General features: G+C 43.2%; 1 protein-coding gene across 2 annotated transcripts in view; it reads right to left on the minus strand.

Moving 5' to 3' along the window:
- rock1 (Rho-associated, coiled-coil containing protein kinase 1) overlaps positions 1-22,213 on the minus strand; it is a 39,845-nt gene that overhangs the window by 1,353 nt on the left and 16,279 nt on the right. Inside the window, exons 3-33 of one of the 2 annotated variants that reach the window (XM_080504088.1) lie at positions 19,878-19,978; positions 19,606-19,743; positions 19,347-19,522; positions 17,790-17,874; positions 17,554-17,698; positions 17,307-17,445; positions 16,132-16,223; positions 14,068-14,227; positions 13,853-13,925; positions 13,688-13,776; positions 13,220-13,268; positions 12,924-13,059; positions 11,750-11,841; positions 11,421-11,667; positions 10,836-10,942; positions 10,577-10,727; positions 9,790-9,950; positions 9,524-9,708; positions 8,557-8,626; positions 8,382-8,485; positions 7,001-7,166; positions 6,681-6,774; positions 6,510-6,598; positions 6,223-6,414; positions 5,956-6,121; positions 3,080-3,150; positions 2,439-2,527; positions 2,275-2,353; positions 1,908-2,169; positions 1,145-1,352; positions 9-363 (exon numbers count right to left, since the gene is read on the minus strand). In XM_080504088.1, the coding sequence (XP_080360214.1) occupies positions 312-363; positions 1,145-1,352; positions 1,908-2,169; positions 2,275-2,353; positions 2,439-2,527; positions 3,080-3,150; positions 5,956-6,121; positions 6,223-6,414; positions 6,510-6,598; positions 6,681-6,774; positions 7,001-7,166; positions 8,382-8,485; positions 8,557-8,626; positions 9,524-9,708; positions 9,790-9,950; positions 10,577-10,727; positions 10,836-10,942; positions 11,421-11,667; positions 11,750-11,841; positions 12,924-13,059; positions 13,220-13,268; positions 13,688-13,776; positions 13,853-13,925; positions 14,068-14,227; positions 16,132-16,223; positions 17,307-17,445; positions 17,554-17,698; positions 17,790-17,874; positions 19,347-19,522; positions 19,606-19,743; positions 19,878-19,978 (3,968 nt within the window). In that variant the 3' untranslated portion in view covers positions 9-311. Of the gene's footprint in view, positions 1-8; positions 364-1,144; positions 1,353-1,907; positions 2,170-2,274; positions 2,354-2,438; positions 2,528-3,079; positions 3,151-5,955; positions 6,122-6,222; positions 6,415-6,509; positions 6,599-6,680; positions 6,775-7,000; positions 7,167-8,381; positions 8,486-8,556; positions 8,627-9,523; positions 9,709-9,789; positions 9,951-10,576; positions 10,728-10,835; positions 10,943-11,420; positions 11,668-11,749; positions 11,842-12,923; positions 13,060-13,219; positions 13,269-13,687; positions 13,777-13,852; positions 13,926-14,067; positions 14,228-16,131; positions 16,224-17,306; positions 17,446-17,553; positions 17,699-17,789; positions 17,875-19,346; positions 19,523-19,605; positions 19,744-19,877; positions 19,979-22,213 lie in introns of those variants that run through there. The other variant, XM_080504089.1, reaches the window with a different exon arrangement.

A 22,213-nucleotide genomic window follows, 5' to 3' on the forward strand; every position in this document is an offset into this window, starting at 1 on the left:
GAAAGAACAGAAGACAGTTTCCAGTGAAAAGAGACATCTTTACCTGGTTAGTAACACAGGAGAGCGGCTGCACGGCTTCGTGGCCGGTGGGGGGGGGGCCTCAACGTGACGTTCTTTAAAGTCTCCAATTAGTCACAACAAATTAGTGCCGATTAGGGGAGGAAAACAAAAAAAACAACCAAAAAAAACCCAGCTGGAGAGAAGAAAACCAAGAACCAACGACCAAGCCGACAGGAAATGTCTCCGTGTTAGAAACACCCGGTTACACATCAATAAATAGACAAGGAGAGAAAACTCTGAAGACGTTCCTGTCAACAAGTGCTGGATGTTGTGTCTGCTGCCTGGAGGCTGGACTGCGCTCGGCTACAACAACAATGAGACAGGAGACAGACAGCAGGTCATGTGACGGGCTGGGAATCAAACCGCCTCACTCAGCCTGGACGACACTACACTGCACCACGCCACACCGGGGAGGGGAGGGGAGGGGAGGGGGAAGTCCTGATTGACTTTGGATTGACAAAAGGACTGTCGAGAAAGTAACAAGTTGTATTTTCATTAAATAAACATTTTAAAATATAATAATGAAGAAAAACAAAATCCTCTGTAATAATTACAGAATTTATATTAACGAATACATATTTTCTCTGGAGAAAACTGTTTTGTTTAGATTTTTCTTTTTTTTTTTTTTATTGAGATACATTTTCTCTTTTTTTATTAAAAAAACTCCCTTTTTCCAAATAAGTGGACATGCAAAACATTTGCAAATTTTTCCAAACTAAATGGGTATGGTTCTCAGGAAAGGAGATACAGTTTTAGAAGAAACAATGGATGATTTTCCACTGAACAAAATGGCACAATTTTATTATTATGCAGCTGTTCTCCATGGTAAGAGCTTCCTCTAGGGGGCGCCAGAGAGCTTCAAATAGAGTGTAACGGGCAAAATGTTTAAAAATAAAATAAAAAATGAAATAAGCTTGAACTCAGAACAACAGAAGACAAACAACAAAATGTCAAATGGCATGAAAACATCCTTGCTTTATAATGTGAACAAGATGAGAAGATGCGTCATGAAACCGGACGGTGAAATGTTCCTACAAGAATGGAGTCGACCTGCATGTCATCGGGGTTTGAGAAGCGTCGTTACCTCAGCTTTCCCGTGTTGCTTTTGGGGTTTTTCCGGAAGGACTGGTTGGGACCGGAGCGGGTGGACATGGAGCGAGGCGAGGCTCTGGAGAACGTCGATGGCGGGGTCTTGGGGATCTTCTTCCCGAGGTGTCCGATCCACTTCTTCTGCTCGTCCTGGGTGAGGGCCAGCAGGAGCATGTCGCGGGCGGAGGTCACGTCGTAGTTTACTGCGGGAGGAAGAGGACGACGAGGGGTTTTATTTTTTTTTTTCCCTCCATTTTATTATACATGAGCCGTATGTACTAAACAAATGATTATATCCCGTCTTTTAGAAATGCACATATTTCTAGTTTTGCTTCCCTATTTTATGAATTTTGATTCATTAAACTGTACTCATCATTACTCGTGATGCTTTTTTTTCTCACGGATGTGGTTCAGCCGCATCCCAGTGAGTTCGGGGGCCAGTTTAACACGACAACGTTTTCAAATGAAAACACAAAACTTTGGTTGTGTTTAGACGACAACTGTGCCAAGAGCCACTGAAAACGTGACTCTGACTCCATGCAGACGGCGGAAAATTGAACCGTTCGGAAACCCTGCTACTGTGCATGTGCACCACGGTCCTAGTAAATAGTTCTTCAGCACAATTTGTGGGTGAGAACAATGTTTGCATCCAGAGTGTCATGACTCCCGGTGTCATATTCTCCTGGCTCTTGGTCGTTTTATCGCCCACGATCTTCCATAATATACCCGATATGATACAATGCAGTGTGCATCCTCACTTTTGCAAGGAGTGATAAATTCCTCCTTCTTGTCGAGGTGGTCCTTGTGGCACTTGAAGTGGCAGCGGCGGCACTCGAGGGCCGGAGGCGGCTTGAAGACGTGCCACAGCGGCTTGGAGCAGGCCTCGCAGTTGGAGGGGAAGTGGTAGAGCGTGGGGATGAACTCGTGGCCTTTGTGCGGGAGGCAGTTGGTCTTGTCGCCCTGCGGGACGCTCTCCATGTCGACCTCCTTCCTGCACTCTCCCTCGTTGGCATACAGAATCTAGACGAGAGATGAAAGATGAAAGGAATTCTCCACTGAGACTCCAGACCAAAAAAAAAACCCAAAAGCCCAAAGAACACTCAAGGAGAGAGGAGAACGTCCTACCTGGAATATCCGAGGAATCTCCTCCGTCTCGGCTCGGTACACGTCTCCCTGCGTGACTGGTCTCACGTGAAACAGTTTACTGCAACACGACGACAAGCATCAGCTCAGCTTCCTGTTCGCCACATAAGCAGGAGGAGATCTCAGGAGGTAGAGAGGATACTTACTCGATATCTAGTACCATTGACGGGTTTGATTGCTCCTTATCCTGCTCGTCGTTGTAGAAGAGAATCTTCTTACTGCTCACCACCACATACTGGACAAGGGAGGACAAGGAGGCGGAATGTCAGTGCTTTAGCTTACCCAGAGTAGGACATATGGTCCTTTTCCACAAGAACCTACTTGGCCTGAATCAACACGCCTCTACTTGACTCAATTTCGTGTGATGAAAACACGCTTGAAAATGCTGCTACTGTGCCTCCCCACCACGGCCATGTTCATCAGTTCTTCTGCACACGTGCGAGTGGATGGACAATAACAACAACGTTTGCCTCCAGAGTGTCATGACTCCCAGTTCATATGGTCCTGGGACTTGGTGGTGTCCGTGTACTGTCGTTGTTAATGTTTATAGTGTGTGGTTCCATTCCAAAAACAACCAACAGCAACACCTCATGGTCTGGGATACTAACTATGACCTTATCAACATTTTTTTTGCCAATGCAGAGCAAATGGACATCACTTTCAAAATAATATAATTATTGTACTTACTGAGCTAATATATTTCAATCGAGCCCCAATAATAGTTGAAATCATTATTATACTTTATCTCATTGCAGTATTTTCACGTTTTGCTGAGAATGAGTCTCACCTGCTTCTTCCATCCGTATCTCTTGATATTGGCACGATTAGGAATAGAGAGCCATCCCTCCAATCGAGACTCTGAAATGCAAAAATGTGGGGGGGGGGGGGGGGGGGGTAAAATCCAGTTAAGATGTGTACGGGACTTTTATGTCACTTGGAAAAGGCCATGCAGCATTTAAAACTCAACTCGGGCAGGGAAAAAAACCAAACCAAAACACCTAAATAGTGAAACAGATTCCAAACGCCAGATGACCTCCTTCAGAGATCAACCAGTGTTGGGTAAGTGTCGTGGAGTAGGTGACTGTGAGGATCCCATGCGCCAGGAAACATTGAGGCATGGGAAACTCATTCTTGCAGGATATTTCTAAGAGAGCCCGTGGAGCTGTATGTGCGTTTGTGTTTACCTTTGCAGCAGTGGATCAATTAGTTAGATCACTCACTCCTTCCACAGAAACAAAACATGTGAATTGCAGGGTAGCTTTGGTCATTAGGTTGTCACAATTCTCAATGCAAATGCATGCAGCTGCAACAACACAAGCTAATGAGGGTCGGTGAGCTAAAAAAAACAACAACAAACAAACTGAGGGGGGAGGGGGCTAACGGGGTCAGTGTGAGGAAGGGTCTCCGTGTCCAAGCAGTACAACTTCTGGTGAACATGCCAACAAAGACACTAAAATATTGAGTGTGGGGGAGTCGGTGGTCCGCTTGAAGGGTCGGGGGGGTCAGTTACATGTGAACGTGTCACATTTTGAGGTGTTGAGAGTGACAGTGTTTGTCACGGAGGCCCAGAGGAGTCACGCACGGCAACAATCATGTCGTGGCACTCGTGTTCATGTCAACATTTTGGAAAAATGTTGGTCGTTTGTGTCAGTATTGTATGTGCGCCGTCTTGTAATCGTGTTGGAATTTCTCTACTTGCATTGTAACTTTTGTATTTATGCAGTAGCTTGTGCTTCCGTGTAGTAGCCTTCATATTCACATTAGATTGTTTGCATTTGTGTAGTAGCTTGTATATTCATATTGTAGCATTTGTATTCAAATTGTAAATTTTTTGGACTCAATTGAATAGTTTTTGTCGTCATATTGTGACCTGTGTATTCACGTTGTGGCTTTTGTGTTTGTGTAGGACCTTTTGCATTTGTGTGATACCTTCTGCATTCAAATTGAAATTTTTTTTGTATTCACATTGTAGCTTTTGTATTTGCTTAGCATCCTCGATATGCACGTTGTAGTTTTTTGGTATTCACGTTGTATTATTTGTTTTTACTCAATATGCAAGTTGCCGCGTTTGCATTTCTGTTATCATTTTCTGTATTTTGCATTCGTGAATATATCTCTTGGCTTCATGTGGATGTTGTAGTGACCCTTCTGGCCTTCTGTATTCAAATCTGCTTCGGTGTGGTCATTGTTTTTTGTGCGACATTCTGTTAATTCACTAACTGTACTGTCATTATGGTGAGTCATTTTCGTTGTTTTGACCGGTTTCAAAGTGCATTTTAAAACGCTGCAAACCCAGATGGCTGTCACACAACTGGCTAAAGGGACGAAATCAGAGGGTCAAATAACAAGAAAAACCCAAATCCCACAAACACACAACAGCTGCAGCAGCGCAGGCCGGGCAAGAGAGAGAGAGAGAGGGGGGTGGGGGGGTGCTGGGCTGCTCAGTTACTCACAGAGGAAAGGGAATGGAAGTTACAAAGATAAGAAGGGCAGCTGGACATGAGGGAGATAGAGAAACAACCTTTTAACCATGGACACATGAAAAACACTCCCAGAACAAGAACCAGAAAATCAAACAGGCGACCTGAACTGAACCATCAAATCTATTCCAGTTTCAGGACTTCTTAGATCGTAATGGAAAATGTTCCAAAAAACACAGATTATGTTCCAAATATACACAGATGCATCCATTTTTCCAGGGATAACGGAATATTTAAACTTGTTTGAAGTTTAAAAGAATGAGAAAAATATTGGGGTTTTTTTAACACTTTTGAGCCAGTTTGTTTTGTCAGCAGGACTTTTATCCCTACATTAGTGCTACATTTTTTTGAAAACACACTGACTCCATCTCCACAGATACAGGAGAAAACCCAACGTTTCCCAAGTGCTCCGACTCTGTCTCTGTGGAAATGGGGAAACAACTTTCTGAAGATGGTCCATTGTTGACATTCTTTTGAAAAGTCTAAATGCAAAACTTTTCTGAAACAAAATTTTCACATGAAATGTTGAGTAAAAGGGCCCCAATTCCTCCACCTGTAGTAATCGTTATTAAACATGTTAACAACACAAGAGCTTCTCTCAGTGACATCATTGGCAATAGTGACAAGCAACAAATCTATCTTTAGGTTTTTACTGGAAATACATAAATCTTTGTTTATTCAATATTTTTGGCTGTGATCACTTGGACTACATCAGATTATATAGAATTTTAGACATAGGTCTTATTTTATCTACATTATGTTGTATTTCCTAACTTTTTGGGGGCGTATTGAACATAATATTGTACCTGATTATGTGGATGTATCTAGAGTTGTGTTTTTTTATTACCTGTGGATTCCAGTAGTCTTTACAAGGTAAAGAAACACATCTGAGTAAGAGAATTCAACAATTGCAGCCGAGATCTAAATGTGGCTGTTTGTTCGGGAATTCCTGGGTTTTCTGGAGACCCGAACCGCAGCCCAAACCAGCAGGACTGTTCTTTTCCTGTTCTTTCTGCACGACTCCAGTCGTTGTGCAGCAGCTTTAACACGTGGGTGAACCACACTTGTGCTGTTTGGGGTTCATAGTGAAAGGCACCAAAACACAGAAGAAGGAACAACAAAGTTTTTTTTTGAATCAGGAACTCTACAGGCGGCCGCCAGCTGTTTCCAGCTGCGCACGTACCTGCGATGTTGCTGTCCGTCTCGTCCGTCTGTAAGCTGGTCAGACTGGAGTTGTCCATGCGCTGCTGCAGGTCGTTCAGCTTCTCCCGCAGCTGCTCGATGTCGCTCTCTTTGCTGTCCAGCTGCATCTGCAGCTCGTTGCGGTACGTGCACTCCTCGGCCAGTTGCTGTGAGGTGGGAAAGGTTCTGGGCGTTAACACCCGATACATGACGGGACTTCACGCCGAAACCTGAGAAAACCCCTGACAAACACTCCCATCAAACCCACCGCCTGCATCTCGCTCAGCTGGTTCTGGTACTTGATGGCCATGTGGTTGAACTTGTCCTTCTCCTGGTTGAGCTCCAGCTGGAGCTTGCGGTTCTCCTTCTCCTTCTTGCGCAGGTCGGCCGTGCTGCCTTTCTTCTTCTGATCCAGCTTCATATCTTTGCGATTCATGATCTCCGCCAGCTTGTTCACCGCCTGACGGGAGTGAGATCGGAAGATGGTTTTTTTTTGTTTTTTTTAATTCATCCACGCGGCGAGGCGCGGCGTGATGGGATGGTCTCGGCCTTTACCTGAGTCTTTAACGTGCGCTCTGTGTTGAGGACCTTCTCGTAGTTGGCTTTGATTGTATTCGCAATCTCCTCCTTCTGAGCTGCGTACTCTGAAAGACAAACCCGTCTCAGTGTGCTCCTTTAAAAAAAAAAAACATCTGAGTGGCGTCAAGGTGAGGAAAAGGAGCATACCTTCCTCCTGAGTTTGGAGCTTCTCATTTAACTCGGTGTGCTCTTTGCTGAAGGTCTCCACGTCTTTGGTCAAAGTTTTATTGGATTCCTCGAGCTGGAGAGAAATGACAAGACTGAGCCCGAGGATTTTCTTCACCATTATTGCTTTAGATCAGGATGTTTCTCATATTTTGTTCTTAAAGCAATCTGAATACGATTGAGAGTGAAATATGTGAGCGACCCCTCTGCTTTACTCTCCAACAAAAATACAGACAAGGCTGTGTAAAACTAAGTTTGTTCGACTGCCCCAGGTGGAGAAGGATATTTTGGGTTGTACTCACTCGTGCAATAATGGCCTCCTTTTCTCCCATCTCCTGCTTGTGTCTGGTCACCGCCTTCTTGTTCTCCTGGCTGAGCTCGAAGTACTGCTCCTCCTGAAGCGCCCGAGCGAGCTGCTCTGACTCAGCCTTGGTTACAGTGAGATCCAGCTGGGCAGACAGCGAGTCCCTTCGGACAGGAGGAAACAAAGTGTTATGGTTTTTCTCCACTTAAATGTTGAGAAGGGGAAAAACCTTCACGTACAAACATGTACAAACAAAGAACTAATGCCACTTGGGATTTGCCTTCATGTTATTTTAGCCTTAAAAACAGGTTCATACATTGATCATCATGTTTAAACCAGTATTGTCCTTTTCACTCTACTGCTTCAATTTCTTTCCTAGTTGTGATTCTTGGATTCTTTTGTTGGTTTTGCTTCCTCGCCCCAATTTCTTCTGATTGCTTTCTTGCTTCTGACTCACAACACTATGATCAGATAACTGTCATTCTCTGAGACAAATTCTTCAAGGATTTTAAAAAGACATGGCACCAAACAGCTCCTGGAGAGTTAAAATCCAAATGTTCCTCTTAATTCGTCACTAACACGCCCCACCTAAAACAATGTTATTTCCAAATCAAACAAGAGAGAGATTCACATCAAACTGTCCGAGGTTTAGAGACTGTGGAACAGTTGAAGCAGATCACTCGCATATATTTTGGAAATGTTGTAAAATAAAATGATTGTGGGGAAAACATACATGACGGCATGCAAAAGCTGACAGGCTATGACATACCCATGAGTTATACGGTGCTATATCCATTTACTTTCAATACGATCAAAGAGAATGTACAGAAAATTGATATTTGTCGACAAATACTGTTGCTAGCTGAAAAAATGGGGTGGACCCACTGTGTCAGGATCATTGGATAGAGATTGTAGTAGAAATATATATGAAGAACAATTTAAAGAGAAATTAAAGAAAAAGACTTAACTCAGAACCTAATAAAGCGACAAAAGCTACAATAAAAGACGTAACTACCAGACCGAATGAGGTTGTTCATTTTGTGTATCCTGAATAATTGTAGACATCTCATTTTTGTGTGTAATTTTTAGAAAAAGTTGAATGCATACATCGCATAATTTTATTTTTGGAGTAATAAAGAAACGAACCAGGTTCTTCCAGGAGAATTCTTGAGTGATGTGTTTCCCACGTATTTGATCAATAGTCATCTGCAATTTCTACTTGAAGTTTTATATAGAGGTGATACTATTCTTCTATTTTTTTTTATCGGTATATGCACTACTTATCATTTAATTCACATTTAACTGGGGGGGCGATTAAGTTATAATTATGAGCAACAATGGTTCAAGCTCACACAGAAATAAAAAAAACAATTTCTCACCTTTCACTGCACAAATCCTGCACCTTTTTATGAGCTTCTTGGTGCTGCCGGTTCTTTTCCTCAATCTCCTCTTTTAGCTCCTTGACCTGAGTTTTGTAAAGCGTCTGAGGAAGCAGGAACAAATGGATCAGCAGGTGATTTTCACAGCATTCAGCTTTGCAGAACACATACTTACAGAAAAATACTGTTCGGCCTCAAGCTGGTCTTGAAGTTCCCTCATCTGTCCCTCATTGCCTCTGTATTGTCTGTGAACACAACAAGGAGGCATTGGATCCTTTGATTTTCTTCCTTCAAATCCAGCAAACTTTACACCGCACTTCGCTGAAGTACTTAAACACAACAAGCAAAACAACGGGCGTGCGTCTGAGTCAGCTCCCGGACTGAGCCGGCTGCAGGATTAGCGCATTCAAGTGGCTGGCGCTGGACTGAGAATAAATCCTAATCCTGTGGTGTAAACACTGTCTCAGAGCAGATTTGGAGAAGTAACACTAATCTGGAATAATGTTGGGGAAAAAACAGCCTATTAAAGTGCGATTCATGTCTTGACTTTTTAAAGAGAGTTAACAGCCAGGGAAATATTAACAGAGTTAGTGCGAGTTGAGAACGAGTACAAATAAAAAGTGACCAAACGTAGGACGAAACATCCGTTGTGTTGGTGAAGTGATGCTGTATGACCATGAGACTGATCCATCCCACAGTAGCAGGGGGTGTTAGTACGTCTCATTTCTTCACCCGATTGAAAAGAGACACTCAGTTCTACTGATTCAGCCTATAAATGCACTTCTTTAGGGAGGTACCGGTTTTCCAATGGTATGAGACAAAGGTGTCGAACTCATTTTAGTTTAGCAGTGACATACGGCCCAGTTTCATCTTCAGTGAGCCTGGCCAGTAAAATAGTGTTTTTTTTGTTAGCGCTCCGATCACGGGCCACTTTTAGGTCATGGGTCGTTTGTTTGACACTGCTGGTATACGATTTATATCCAAAAGCATAATCACAAAGAAACAATTTACACAACTTCACAAACTTTTTGTGTTATAGTATTTACCTCCCACCGGTTTATTTAAAAAAAAAAAAAATACCCCAAACTTACAAATATCTCCCACTTTGTTTTCCCCACATTTCGACCTTGTGAAGTACTTACTTGGTCAGTTGTGCCAACTGGAACTCCAGCGAGCGTTTACTCTCCAGCGCCGTGTTGATCTCCTGCTTGAGCTGCTTCTCCGAACACCTGAGGCGGTCCACTTCCTGCGAGCGGCTCTTCAGGTCGTTCTGAGCCAGGACGCGCTTGCTGGACTCCTGTTCGATCTGTATCCGCAGATTCTTCACCTGCGGATGGACGGCACGTGACTTTCAGGAGCTGGGAGACTCAAATTAGGGGAGGGGGGTGTTGAAATTCTGTGCACGTACCTCATCCTCCAGCCGCTCCTTCTGCTTCATCAGCTGCTCCATTTTCTGCACCGACTGCTTGAGGTCAAACTCCAACATGGAGCACTGCTTCTCCACTTCCACCACCCGGCTCTCCGCTCTCATCCTCGCTCCGTTCTCTTCGGACATCTTCTGCTGGACCGCTGCAGGAACAAAACGTCAGTCAAGGGGAGGAAGGACTATGATGCGCTCGTCGAACACCACGCTGTTACGCAGACTTGAAGCAAAAGTATAAACACTATCAATCACATCAATATGGAAAATGATGTCTTGAAAATGTCTCGTCTTTTCTTAAAATAGACACCTTTAAAAGGAAACTAACTCATTCTGCCTGAGAGGCTGTTGGAGGTAAGATATCACCTGGACAGTCAATCACTCTGAAAGAATCTGCCACACAGTGCAGCTTTGATATGCAAAAGAGGTAATGTCCCGACACGCTGGCTGGCTCTCACACTCTCTGAATTCCTCGCAACACCTGGAGGTGACTACTAATAAGATATCAAAAAAGCGTCAGGAAGAATGATTAATGTGAAAGAAACTGAAGCAAATGACGTCACTTTTGCATTCGCAATGAAGTCGGTTTGAAAAATGTGCCTTGATAAAACAATGCGGAGGAGGAAAGACTCTGACCATGGCCCCCAGATTTCTTCTGAAGTGCTCCCCGCGAGGCTCCTGGCATGAGAAGCCCTACACACACACACACACACTTTGCAAAGCACTGATATTGCGATTTGTGGGCAGGGCGTGCTCCGACACGGCGCAGACATACCAGTCATGGCAGCCGACTTGGCTTCTTCGATGGACTCGTATTTGTCGGTGAGCTGCGCCCGCGTCACCCTGTGCTCGGTCTGTTCCTGCTCAAGACGCTGCTGCAGCGTCTTCAGCTTGTAGTTCAGGTCGATCTCCTGGTTGTTCTTCTCCTGTGAAAATCGCACCAAGAGGAAGCGTGAATTTATGCAACTCGAACAGGCAAAACAAGCTAATTTTTTGCACTCATGGAAATGTAAATTCTGTGAATGTGACTGGACCTTCTCCAGGTTGTTGCTCCTCTCCTGCGACTGCTTTCGCTCCGCCTCCACCTTGGAGACGCTGAGCTTCATGTTTTTGTTGTCCTCTTGTAGCCCGGCCATTCTCGCTGAGAAGAAAAGGAAAGCCATCAGAATCACTCTTATTAGGATCGTTTTAATACGGATTAACAAGTGAAGTCACGGTTTTTCTACTGTGCGACTGATCAGACATTGGAGGTGGGCAATCTGATGAGGCGTTCCCAGGAAATCTGCATTTTCAGATTTCACTGCATTTCGCACGAGAAAGTATCTTTAGACGTGGCTTTATGTTGAAACTGTAGTAATTTTTGGTAGCAATTGTGAAACGTTTTGCAAAAATGTCAACTTTTTCAAAACCTACACTCGGGACGTCACAACAAAGAAAAAAAACTTTCAAGTTTCAATTTAAAAGGTGATTATGGCACTATTCTACCAGTCTGACCCGCTCAAGATGAAAGTGGGCCGTGTGTGACCCTTGACCGAAGGAAAACAAAATGACAAAGATGTAACGCGTCTCAATTCCTCAACGAGACGCGCTCCACCTCGGTCGTCCTTTGCGCCTCTCACCTTGCAGCTCCCTGATCTCCTCCGAGCCCTGGCTGTAGTTCCGGCGCTCCGAGTCCAGGCTGCTCTGCAGATGCACCAGCTCCTTCTCCAGCTGCGCCTTCTCTGCATCCGCCGCCCGGCTCCTCTCCTGCAGCTCGCGGTTCAGGCTCTCCAGCTGGCTCATGGACTTGGACATCTCCGTGTGGCTCTTGCGCAGCCTGGCGGCCGTGTCCGACTCGGCCCGCAGCAGGTCGTTGGCCTCCTCCAGCTGTTGACGGATAGAAGGGAGGCAGAGGGAGGGTCAGGTCGCGGTCCCCCCACCTGTCTGGGAGGATTAGACGGGGATGTACCTGATTCTGCAGCTGGGTGATCTTATCATTGGAAGCCTGCGAATTCTGGCTGATTTTCTTCATATCTTCATGCTGCTCCTTCAAAGTTGACACTAAACACACACAAAAAGGTATCAGTGGGTCAATTTCTCACATTTTCGATTCAAGGAATTAGGTTTGCGTCATCTCAAAGACAAATATTTAAAAACCAGAGGGAATAATACTGTGCAAAATCCTCAGTTTGAGTGGATTGGCGAGATGAATCCAGGGAGAATTATGAGAACTTGGCTTTTGCAGTCATGTTGGGACTTTTATTTATTTACTTGTTTGTTTGTATTACTGTGACCATTTAGACCAGCGATTCCCAACCAAAGATCCACGAGGGAGTTGCAAAGCACTCCTGATTATAAGGGGGAACAGCATTTTTGATGTTTTAATAATAATTGAGTCAGCATTTAACTAATTTATAACATAAAACTACGAAGCTTGAGCATTTACACGAAAAAGTGTCTATAACATACATAAAAATAAGCTTGCAAAGTAATCAGTGAGACAAAAAAATGGTGGCACATCAAAGATGAATCAGTCAAAAAGAGAGAGAGTTAGACAGAATATGGCTTCATTGGACAAAAATTAAGAGCTGAATATGTTTTTTGTGGTGGAAAAACTAGCGATCAGACCACCAAACACCCCAAGACGACGTGTAAACCCAAAAAGAGAAAAAGAAGCACACAGAATATGACAAAGAAACATATCGTGTGTTTATGAGGTTCCTTCAACCTTTTTGTTTGTGTTTTTTTCTATAAATGTACAGGGCGTGGTTACGGGTCGCCTAAGTTTACGATGGTACAAAGTTGAGTTCCCCAAGCGAAGGGTTGGGAATCACTGATTTGGAGCACCATGCTGAAGTCATGTGCAGCCGAATCCTGCAGGAAGCCATTAAAAAACGTTAAAGAGACAGTGTGTGACTGTCATGGTGAACTCAAGAGTGGTGGAAGCTGAAGCTCCCACCAGGACAGCGAGTAATCCAGTTGGAAAGCACATGACCCGAACCAGATCTAATGAAACCGAGAGGAGGAGCACGCTGCCGTGCCTCTCCGCTGCGCTCATCTGCTGGCCGCATCTGCAACCTCACTCCCGCGATCGCGATTTAATTGCCAAGTGTCTAAATCGAACGTCGGCGGCACTTCATTACCCTCGTTCTCCAGATTGCGCCTCTTCTCCGCCTCCTGGTCGGCTTTTCTTTGGTACTCGGTGAATCTGTGCTGCAGCATGATCTTGTCTTTCTCCAGCAGGGACGTGCTGGCCTCGGCAGTTTTCCTTAGGTTCGCCTGTGGCGAGAAGCAAACAGAGCAGCTGTGATGTGGGACAAACTTCGCCACAATGCAACCGCTTACGTTCAACGCTCATTCATTTGACTTTCTTTCTGCCTCTCGCCCCCAAAAACCGTAACGCTGCTGAAAGAACGAGAAGCAGCAAAATGACTCAAACCTCTTCATCCAGTTCTTTCAGAATCTTTTCGATTTTGGTGTTGGACGTCCTGGAGAAAACAGAAACACAGGGGTACTCATTAGATTGTTGGGAAGTTAGCTCGGCCGCTTCAGTCTCAAATCATCAGAGGTTGGGTCGGTTGCAAGTGGGTTGATGTGTCATGTCGGTGTTTGTGTATTTATTACACAGTTGGTTTTTTTATGTGTTAGTTTGCCCTTTTAAATTTTCAACCTCATATATGTATTATGTGGCAAAAGCACAGAGGGCACTTTGAATGTTGTTATTTTAAACAATGACAATACGGGAGCTCTGTGAGTGGGTTTCAGTGCCTTAGTGGTCAGGGTTGATTTAGTGACTGGGCAGGCTGTGTCCTGGTTTGTTTTGGGGTTGGTTTTTTTTACATTTGGATCGTGGCTATTTAGTCTGACTGACCATGGCTTGCCTCCTCAGAAGTGTCCGATACCATACCTGCATTTCTGTTCCAACTCGTCCTTCAGCTGCATTTCGCTGTGGAGCTGCTCCTCCAGCTGGTAGATTCGTTTCTGCATGTTCTCCAGCTGAGCACATATGTGATTTAATCAGATGAGGTGGAAGCTTGGCAGACGCTGTCCAATCGCAAAGATTTCTACTTACATGACTCTTGTCTTCTTTAGTGGAGCTGCTGCGCTTGTCGCTGGTCTTTGTGGAAGAGGAGCCGCGCAAGAGGCTGTAAAAAAACAACAACATTTCCACTCTGAGCCACAGCAGTAAAAACTGCGTTACAAAACTGATAGAAACGTGGTCTTTATCAACTGATCTGGTATCAGCTGGTGTGAATTAAGTGTGTATCAAGAGTGTGGCAGGCTTACTGCTGGTTGCTGTAATAAGTGAATCCCACAAAGGGAAGCTGGTTCCCCACAAAGGCCTTTGGGATGGGGAAGGTCTCCTCCTCTCCCCGGTCTTCTTCGATGTCGTCAAAGTTGCTCGTGTCGACGTCGCTGCTCAGCTCGGGCACGACGGGGGCAGCCGCTGCACGAGGCACAGAGACGCACTATATTATATCATACCGCAGATGTCACTTTCTGTATGTTGTGGGAATATGGGATCATTGTATGCACACACTGTGCACACAAAAAGTATGTGCCTTGACCGATTCATGATTTCTTCATATTAGAAATACTGCAAAGCTCAGGTGTGCTGCGCTGCATACTGAAAGGGAAATAAGTATAATCACGTCTCTGTGTCATCACGGACGGATTTTTGTAATTCCCTTTCACATTTCTGAACAAAACATCCCTGGATCGCCTCCAGTTGGTACAGAATGTCTTTGCCAGGCAGTTAAAAACCAGCAAACGTTGTCACATTGCCCCGTTCCAGCTTCTTTACACTTTCTTATTAAGAAGTGATAAACAGAGTGCCTGTCGTACCGACACCATGAATACATGCCAGATATGACACTAGAATAGCAGAAGAAATAGCTAGGAAAAAACAACTAAGATAGCTATTGTACCGCAGACTGTGGGACTGAAGTGAGAAATGTGACATGCAAATAACAAAATGCTTCATTAGTCGATGTGTGTTACATCCAAGCGTGTCACCTGATGGCTGCTTTTCGCTGCAGCTGAAGAATTCTGCCACACCTCTACGTACACTTAAAACAGACTACTTCAAATAAACAACTGCTTCAGAGATAAGTTATACAGCGAGAGTTAACGTGAACAAACTCATTCACCTTCATTATTAACTATACCTTCTTATTTGTATTTTTTTCCCTAAATAGAACATTGTGAATGACTAAACAGCTATGAATATTAATAAAATGCAAGGGGGTTACTTCTTACAATTGAACAAATGCAATAGAAACAACGGTTTTGGAGAAAGTGGCTAAACTCCAAAAGGTTTATCATGTTTTATTGAGTGGAAGAGGTTCAAAAATGTCTATGGTTGGAAAAGTTGACAGATCAACATGAATCCTTCACATGTTACATTTCCAATCCGACATTTAATTTTCAGCATTGAGAGATTATGACATTAACTGCAATCCATGTATTTGACCACAAGGGGCACACTTTAGTCCGTATCAGTTCAGGATTAAGTGAAGTGTCAGCATTAAAGATAATTTCGAGAATTTGAAGTTATTCTGACTATAATATAAACTAACCTGCGATATTTTTTCATTCCAGCTACATGTGGACAAATATTTTCTACCTCTGAAGATGTGAACAGTTTGATAAAAACCACTGTGATCTGTCAGTGATAAATCACACAATGAACTGAGGCAGAATATTGTTCAAATTGCAGTTCTTTTCTTCAAATTTCAGGTGTGTCATGTGTTGTTAAAAGGATAGTTGATTAAATGTGAACTTTGCCACAGTAGCACATTGAGATGTAGTTATTTGTATCTTGTGGCCCCTTGTAGTTTTTTAAGCACTCTTTAAGCATGTTTTGAACATTTCATTTCATCTGTCCGGGCAGTATTTGGAGGAAGATAACTGTACGATAGGTCTCGCACTGAGGACTCGGGAGTTGATCTGGATGGCGGCTCTATTTTAAAAGGAGGGAAAGCAGCCAGCTTGCTCGAGTTGATCCGCCTGTGAAACCACGCCAGGCGGCCAACACAGAAGCGCTGACTCGGGCCTGGTGGAGCATTAAAGAGGAGAGACACCGGAGCCCCGACTGGAGCGACTGGATTCCTCCACACATTTCTAAATCTCCGTCTCGGGTGCATTAGCACTGGAACTACATCCCATTGTTGGCCCGGGTATTACTCCGGGGGCAGGAATCACGTTCAGTCTTGGGAGAGGATGCCGAATGAATGGCTCGTCTACAAGAATTTCCTGCAACTGTCCGCAGTAGGTCAAATGGAAAACACGGTCAGTGGCTGCGCGGTCGCAGCAGCAGCGAGCAGACGGGACGAGCGAGAAGCTTCTTACTCTCTCTGATGTTCTCCCAGGTCCACTGGTCGTTCTTGAAGAAAGGGTGCCTCTTGATTTCATCCACGCCGTTACGGCCGAGTCGAACTTCCCTGCAGAAGGCAGGAGGACGATACTTTACATCCGGTTGTTTCAAGAAGACAAACTAAATTTTTCTCTGGAGAGGCACCATGAACAATTTGGACTACAATTCAATTTCTGGATGAACTGTGTCTTATCTAAAGAAATAAATACAACATAATGATGCCAATTCTATTCAATCCAGGCAGATTTATTTACGGATTTTGCCTCTGGGATTAATCAAGTTTTTCTTTTTTTTAACTCTTAATTTTCAATTACACCTTTTTGACATGATATAGAACACACATTCTTATATTAAAACCTATTAAATGTCTGCAGTTGTGCAGCCTCAGGGAGGCAGCATCCTTTTCCTCTGAAGTAAAAGCAATCCATTTTTTCGAAAAGGTCAATTTCATTTTTTAACGAGATATAATGCACAAAAGGCCATCAACACTCATTAACCGTTTAAATACAAACCACACCTTTTGACTTCTCTGGATTAACAAGTCAGTAACTCAACGTACAACTCAACTGGTTCATACAACCGAAAACAACTTCAATTACAGCCAGAAGCAGCTCATTGTGCAATTTCCACTTTTTAATATTTCCTCCACTAATAGACAGTGACTGGTTGAGTAACCGCAGTTTCCGTTATCACTTGTAAACATTATCTTTTAAACTGGACCTTACTTAATTTTTTTTTTTTTTTTTATTTAAAAAAAGAAAGAAAACTCCTCAATTGAACCGGCAACCTTTCCATTGTGAGGCAACCACACTACCACCCGAGCTACAGCCACCATAAGCTGTTGCTGGAGCACTTTTCTCTCTTTACAACTAAATAAATAAACTCGGAAATAACTGACTGTCGCTTTATGTCTAATAAAATTGAAATTATAGCTAAAAGCAGTTAATGGGAGCATTTTAGACTCTTGAGTTAAAAAAACAACAACAAAAAAAAAGAATAAGCAAGGAACAAGATGCAGTCAAGCTACCAGCTTAAGGCCATCTGAAACAAGTAAAATAATAAAAAAGTATTTTTATGGTGTTGTTGCCGTTTGTTGTAGATGATTTGGGTTCATTGACCCCCCCCCCCCCCGCCCCGGTTTTCCGCTCACCTGTCCGTCAGGAAAGCACAGATGAGATTCTTGGCGTCGTTGGAGATGTCGCTGTCGTCGGGGAACATCAGGGCGTTCTTGTGGTTCATGATCTTGCTGTAGGTTCCCACAAGTGAGTCTGCATAGAAAGGAGTGTCGCCTGCGCGCGGGACAAGGAAGAAAAAATAGAAGAAAAAAAAAAATTGATGTGCGAGATGTACAACCTGCGGCAGTGAAACTTTCTGGAAATGTTGGAATGGACACTCACCGACGAGCATTTCGTACAGGAACACTCCCACCGACCACCAGTCGCACTCTCTGCCGTAATAGCCATCTCCTCCTTGAGATTTCAGTACCTCGGGCGAAATGTAGTCCGGAGTTCCTACAGCTGTGTCGCATCGTACCATGCCGTCCTGGAAATGGTCCACAGACGTCACTCGCGCGCACATATCTCAATCGCCGTGGCGACAACGCATGAACACTGACGCAAGGTGGATGTGATACCTTATTCATTTTCATGCAGGTCCCAAAATCCGCCAGTTTTAGGTGGCCTGCTTTGTCAAGCAACATGTTATCAGGCTTCACGTCCCTGAGGAAATGACATGTCGGCGTTAGCACAAATATATGCAAATGAAGCACACGGCAGGGAGGATATCAGGGGAAGGACAGAAGAGTGGAAATGAGTCGAATGCCAGATGAGAACTGTTGACAAATAAGATTCATTTTGCAAACATTTCCAGCTAAATAAAGGGAAATTATCGATTTATTTAACTGTAGGCTTGTGTAAAAGTTAGAATTCTTCAAAAATAATGAATAGGTTGAAAGGAGTTGGAGCAAAAACCTCCACCTTTCAGTGGCTCCGAGCATCGTTGTCATGTAAACGGCCCAAAATGATGAATGAAGGTTTCCCTTTTCACTTGGAAATGTTGTCGTGTAAATTTTGAGAGCAGAATTCATGATGAGTAGAATTGCGCCTACTCAAACCCAAACATCCCTTTTTTTTTTTACTTTTTTAAATTCTTTATAACTTTAGCATGAAAATCAAAGTATTTAAAATGCACTGCAATGCACTTAAGTCTTTTTTTTTTTTTAATTAGGGGAGTCCAGTTGTTCAGAGGAAATCAAGACCGACAGGAGGTAAGCTTAAAAAAATATTGTTTTACGTGTCAACAGATCGTGTTTCACTTCATTCATTAAACATGACGTGGCTGCAACAGAACAGATGTCAGAGGAACAAAAGCACCGTCTGACCGTGGTTATATGATAGAGAAGTCATGTCATGTTTGAGAAACGCACAGTCAATGCTCAACAGTCAGGAAAATAAATGTTGACATCAATAATTAACGTCAAATGGGCAGGCGCGCACAATACATAGTGTAAAGTACTCATGGTTGGTACTTGCAGTCTCACTCCGTCTTTAATGAAGTGGTGTCGGGTCATACAAACTGCTAAAATGAATAAAAACTATTAAAAATGGTTAACTCAGCCGAATCAGCTTCAAAATAGGAAATAAAAAAACCCTGACCTGAGACAAAATGTGCATAACTGTAAAGAATGGAGCAAAAACTAATAAAATGGCTCACATGAGCAGAACGCCTTAAACAAATATCTGAAACACATCAACTAGCTGAAGCAGTTAAAGTACGCTATAAGAAAATAAAAAAGATTAAAATGGCTAAAAGTGACTGCAAAAACTTAAGCAGCTAAATTATTTAAAAATTGTAGTCCTGTATATAAATAATGTATAAGCTGTAAGATCAATATATAAATGCGTTTAAAATGTATTTGGTGGAATGCCATTATTGCCATTGCTAAAAAAATTAAATTAATTGCCATGCTATTAATTCGATGTTGTGAACTTCTGCTTCACACAGACTATGATTTAACTAAATATTTACGAGAGAAAAGTGTTTTAAGGTGTAAACATTAAGCCAGGGAACATTTCTGCTGAATATCAGCCACTTAAGAACCAAAAAAGTACAATAATGATCAGACAAAGAAATCATCCCCACTATCGTCTTATGATTCATGGTGGTGAACTGTAAAGAGAAGAGAAGTCACCTGTGAATAAATCCCATGGAGTGGATGCCGTCCAGAGCCAGCACCACCTCCGCTGTGTAAAACCGGGCCCACTTCTCTGGGACGTCGTAGTTGCTCATCAAGTTCACCAAGTCACCGCCTGGCATGTACTCCATCACCATGTAGAGGTAGCGGTCGTCTTGGAAAGCAAAAAAAAGCTGCAGAAGAGAGAGGGGGGGGATTATTTGAATATTATACCAAGTCGGGTGAGTGGGTCGGGCTTGAAGATGAGTCGCAGTACCTGCACCACCCACGAGCTGTTGGCAAACGCCATGATGTCCCTCTCCTCCCAGAAGAACGCAGAGTCCGACCTCTTGATCATCTCGAACTTGCTCAGCAGCTTCATGGCGTATACTTTGCATGTGGCTCTGTGCCTCACCTGGAACAAGATGGCGCCGGCTTACTGGCACAGTCTCGACCGCGGCCTTTTTTTTTTTTTTTTAATTGTCAAGCATTTTGCTACAAACTTGAAGAACTCTGTGCCGTTCAATACACAGAAATCACAACGCTTACCAACTGCACCTCTCCGAACGCTCCCCTCCCAATGACTTTGACCACCTCATAGTCCTCCGCTTTCATCCGCAGGTCACGGATTTTGCTGATTGTTTCTTTATCTGGAGAGGAAAGGAAGGCGCGCGTTAACAGCCAACAGCTACACAACAATTGCAACCTGCAGTCTGAACGCCTTGAGCCCTCTGGGTCCCTTTTTTTCACGGAGACTTTTACAAAATGAACCCCAAAAAACAAACATTTCCATTCGATAACTTGGAAATGATAATACTTCTTCTGCACATGTGCGAGTGGATGGACAATAACAATCTGCCGTTTCTGTGTAAAGTAGTGGAGTAGTCACTGTAGCTGGGACCTCAGAACACTGCTGCTTGAATCCTTAAAAGAAAAAGAAAAAACACCCTGAAAGTCAACCACATCATTCCAGTTTGTATGTGTTTGCACTTCCTGTCATTCAGAAAATCAACTTCAAAACACGACAACTGGCCTAGAAAGTTCTGAATGGTTTCAGGACGCTTCTGATCTTCTGTTATGTTACTGAACCATCCAGACGACTCAGGTCATCTGGATCAAAAGCTGCTTTTAGTCATTAAATATCTGAAACAATCCAAGAAACCCGCAGGAACCGAGCTTTTTTAAAAAGTTCCATTTTAATTTTTCTATAATAAAGTCTGTGTTTTCTTTGTTTCATTAACCTTTTCCTGTTCTCGCTGCTTATTCTGAATTTGTCACCATGTTCATGTTTGTTCATGTAAAAGGCCCCTTGATGAAACGTGCTGAACAAATACAGTTGTGTTGCCTTTGTGTGTCAGTTTGAAAGGTGCGCTGCTTTGAAGACTCGGGTTTTCTTTTCATTAAGTAGGTGTGAGTTCAGTCGGATCTCCACACAAGTTTGTCATTTTCTTCAATTCTGCAATACGTTTTTTTGTGCAAGAAGACATTGTCATGTTGACACTATATTAAATATCTGTTATTTATGAGAACATCCAGATCTGGAAAAAAGTATCTATCACGCCTTAAATAACACATTTTATGTTAAACACAGTCTATTATATTAGAAATCCCCGATGTTATGTTCTACGTGACGTGGTTTCCTATACTTTTCACATTTTTGCAAATAAAGGAATTTAGGTATTTAATTTATATTCGCACCATCTATTGAAAACTGTTTTGTTGCAGCTGATCTGTGCAAGTTATATGTATTAAAAACAATTCCTTGGCTTGTACTTGTCCTTTTTACACTGCAGTGAAAGATGTGCGCTATAACCATTAACAAGTGATTCTCAACTACAAACCTACCAAGTCCCAGGAGAATGCTGTTATAATCCATCTACTCGCACATCGTTGTGGTGCAAACGGACAAAACACAAAGAAAGTTTTCCGTGATCACTTGAAAACGTCGCGTAAACTGGACCTGAGTAGTGGGGGGGGATAGACTGAGAGGAAACTTGGTTGCTTACTGAGAAAAGTCCTCCTGCTGATGTAATAAGTGTAACTGCCCTTGGGGGAAACAATCCCACTATTCAGCCACATTTGTTCATATTTGCACTACTGGGGGAGATTACTTTTAAATCACATGGGTCACAAAAGGCAGGGCGCATCCGAGTTCAAGTATTTACAAGTTTATAAAAAAAAAACTAAACCAAAAAAAACAAGCTCTATCTAAAATATTAAAAAGTTCATGAGTGACTCATCCACACTGTGAGCATGGGATCGTGCTCACGGCTCCACATAAAGACATAACATGATTTTGTGTCGCTCTTACAGAGGCCGTGCTGTGCGAGTGCGTCTGGGCGTGTTTGGAGGACTGTTTCCCTATTGGGTGCCGCCATACATGTCGCACGGCGATCAGCTGATTCGATGGTGATGCAAAGCGCAAAATGCAAAGGAGTGAATTGTGAGTAAAGAACGCCGAAGGCAGAGCACGCCACCGAGGACCGGAGTCTCGGTAGATAGCAGGTCCATTAGTCCATGTCGGTCAGTGTTTCACACAAAAGTCCAGCACCAAGAGTAATTGAGGAGATGCCTAATGGCAGTTTTGGCCTGAGGGCTCGTAGTAGCTTGAGCTCATATTCAAAAAGGAAACACTGGATTTTTGTTGTGCCTTTAAATAATGTATAGCTTTTGCCTCCTGTCGAGAATGTAAGACGAGTCAGTTTGAGACTTTTACAATCGATACGTGTGCATCGGCTCACGCTAAACTGCCGTCATTAGATCATTAAGTCAGCTTTGTGGAAATCCAGTTTGTGTTCTTCCAAGTAATTAAATCATACTGACGTCACCCTGTCATAAACTGGCATTCATGAAGAAGAAATGTTTTTTTTTTTTTATTTAACTCT

Source organism: Blennius ocellaris (genome assembly GCF_963422515.1).
Source record: "Blennius ocellaris genome assembly, chromosome: 10".
Classification (NCBI taxonomy): domain Eukaryota; kingdom Metazoa; phylum Chordata; class Actinopteri; order Blenniiformes; family Blenniidae; genus Blennius; species Blennius ocellaris.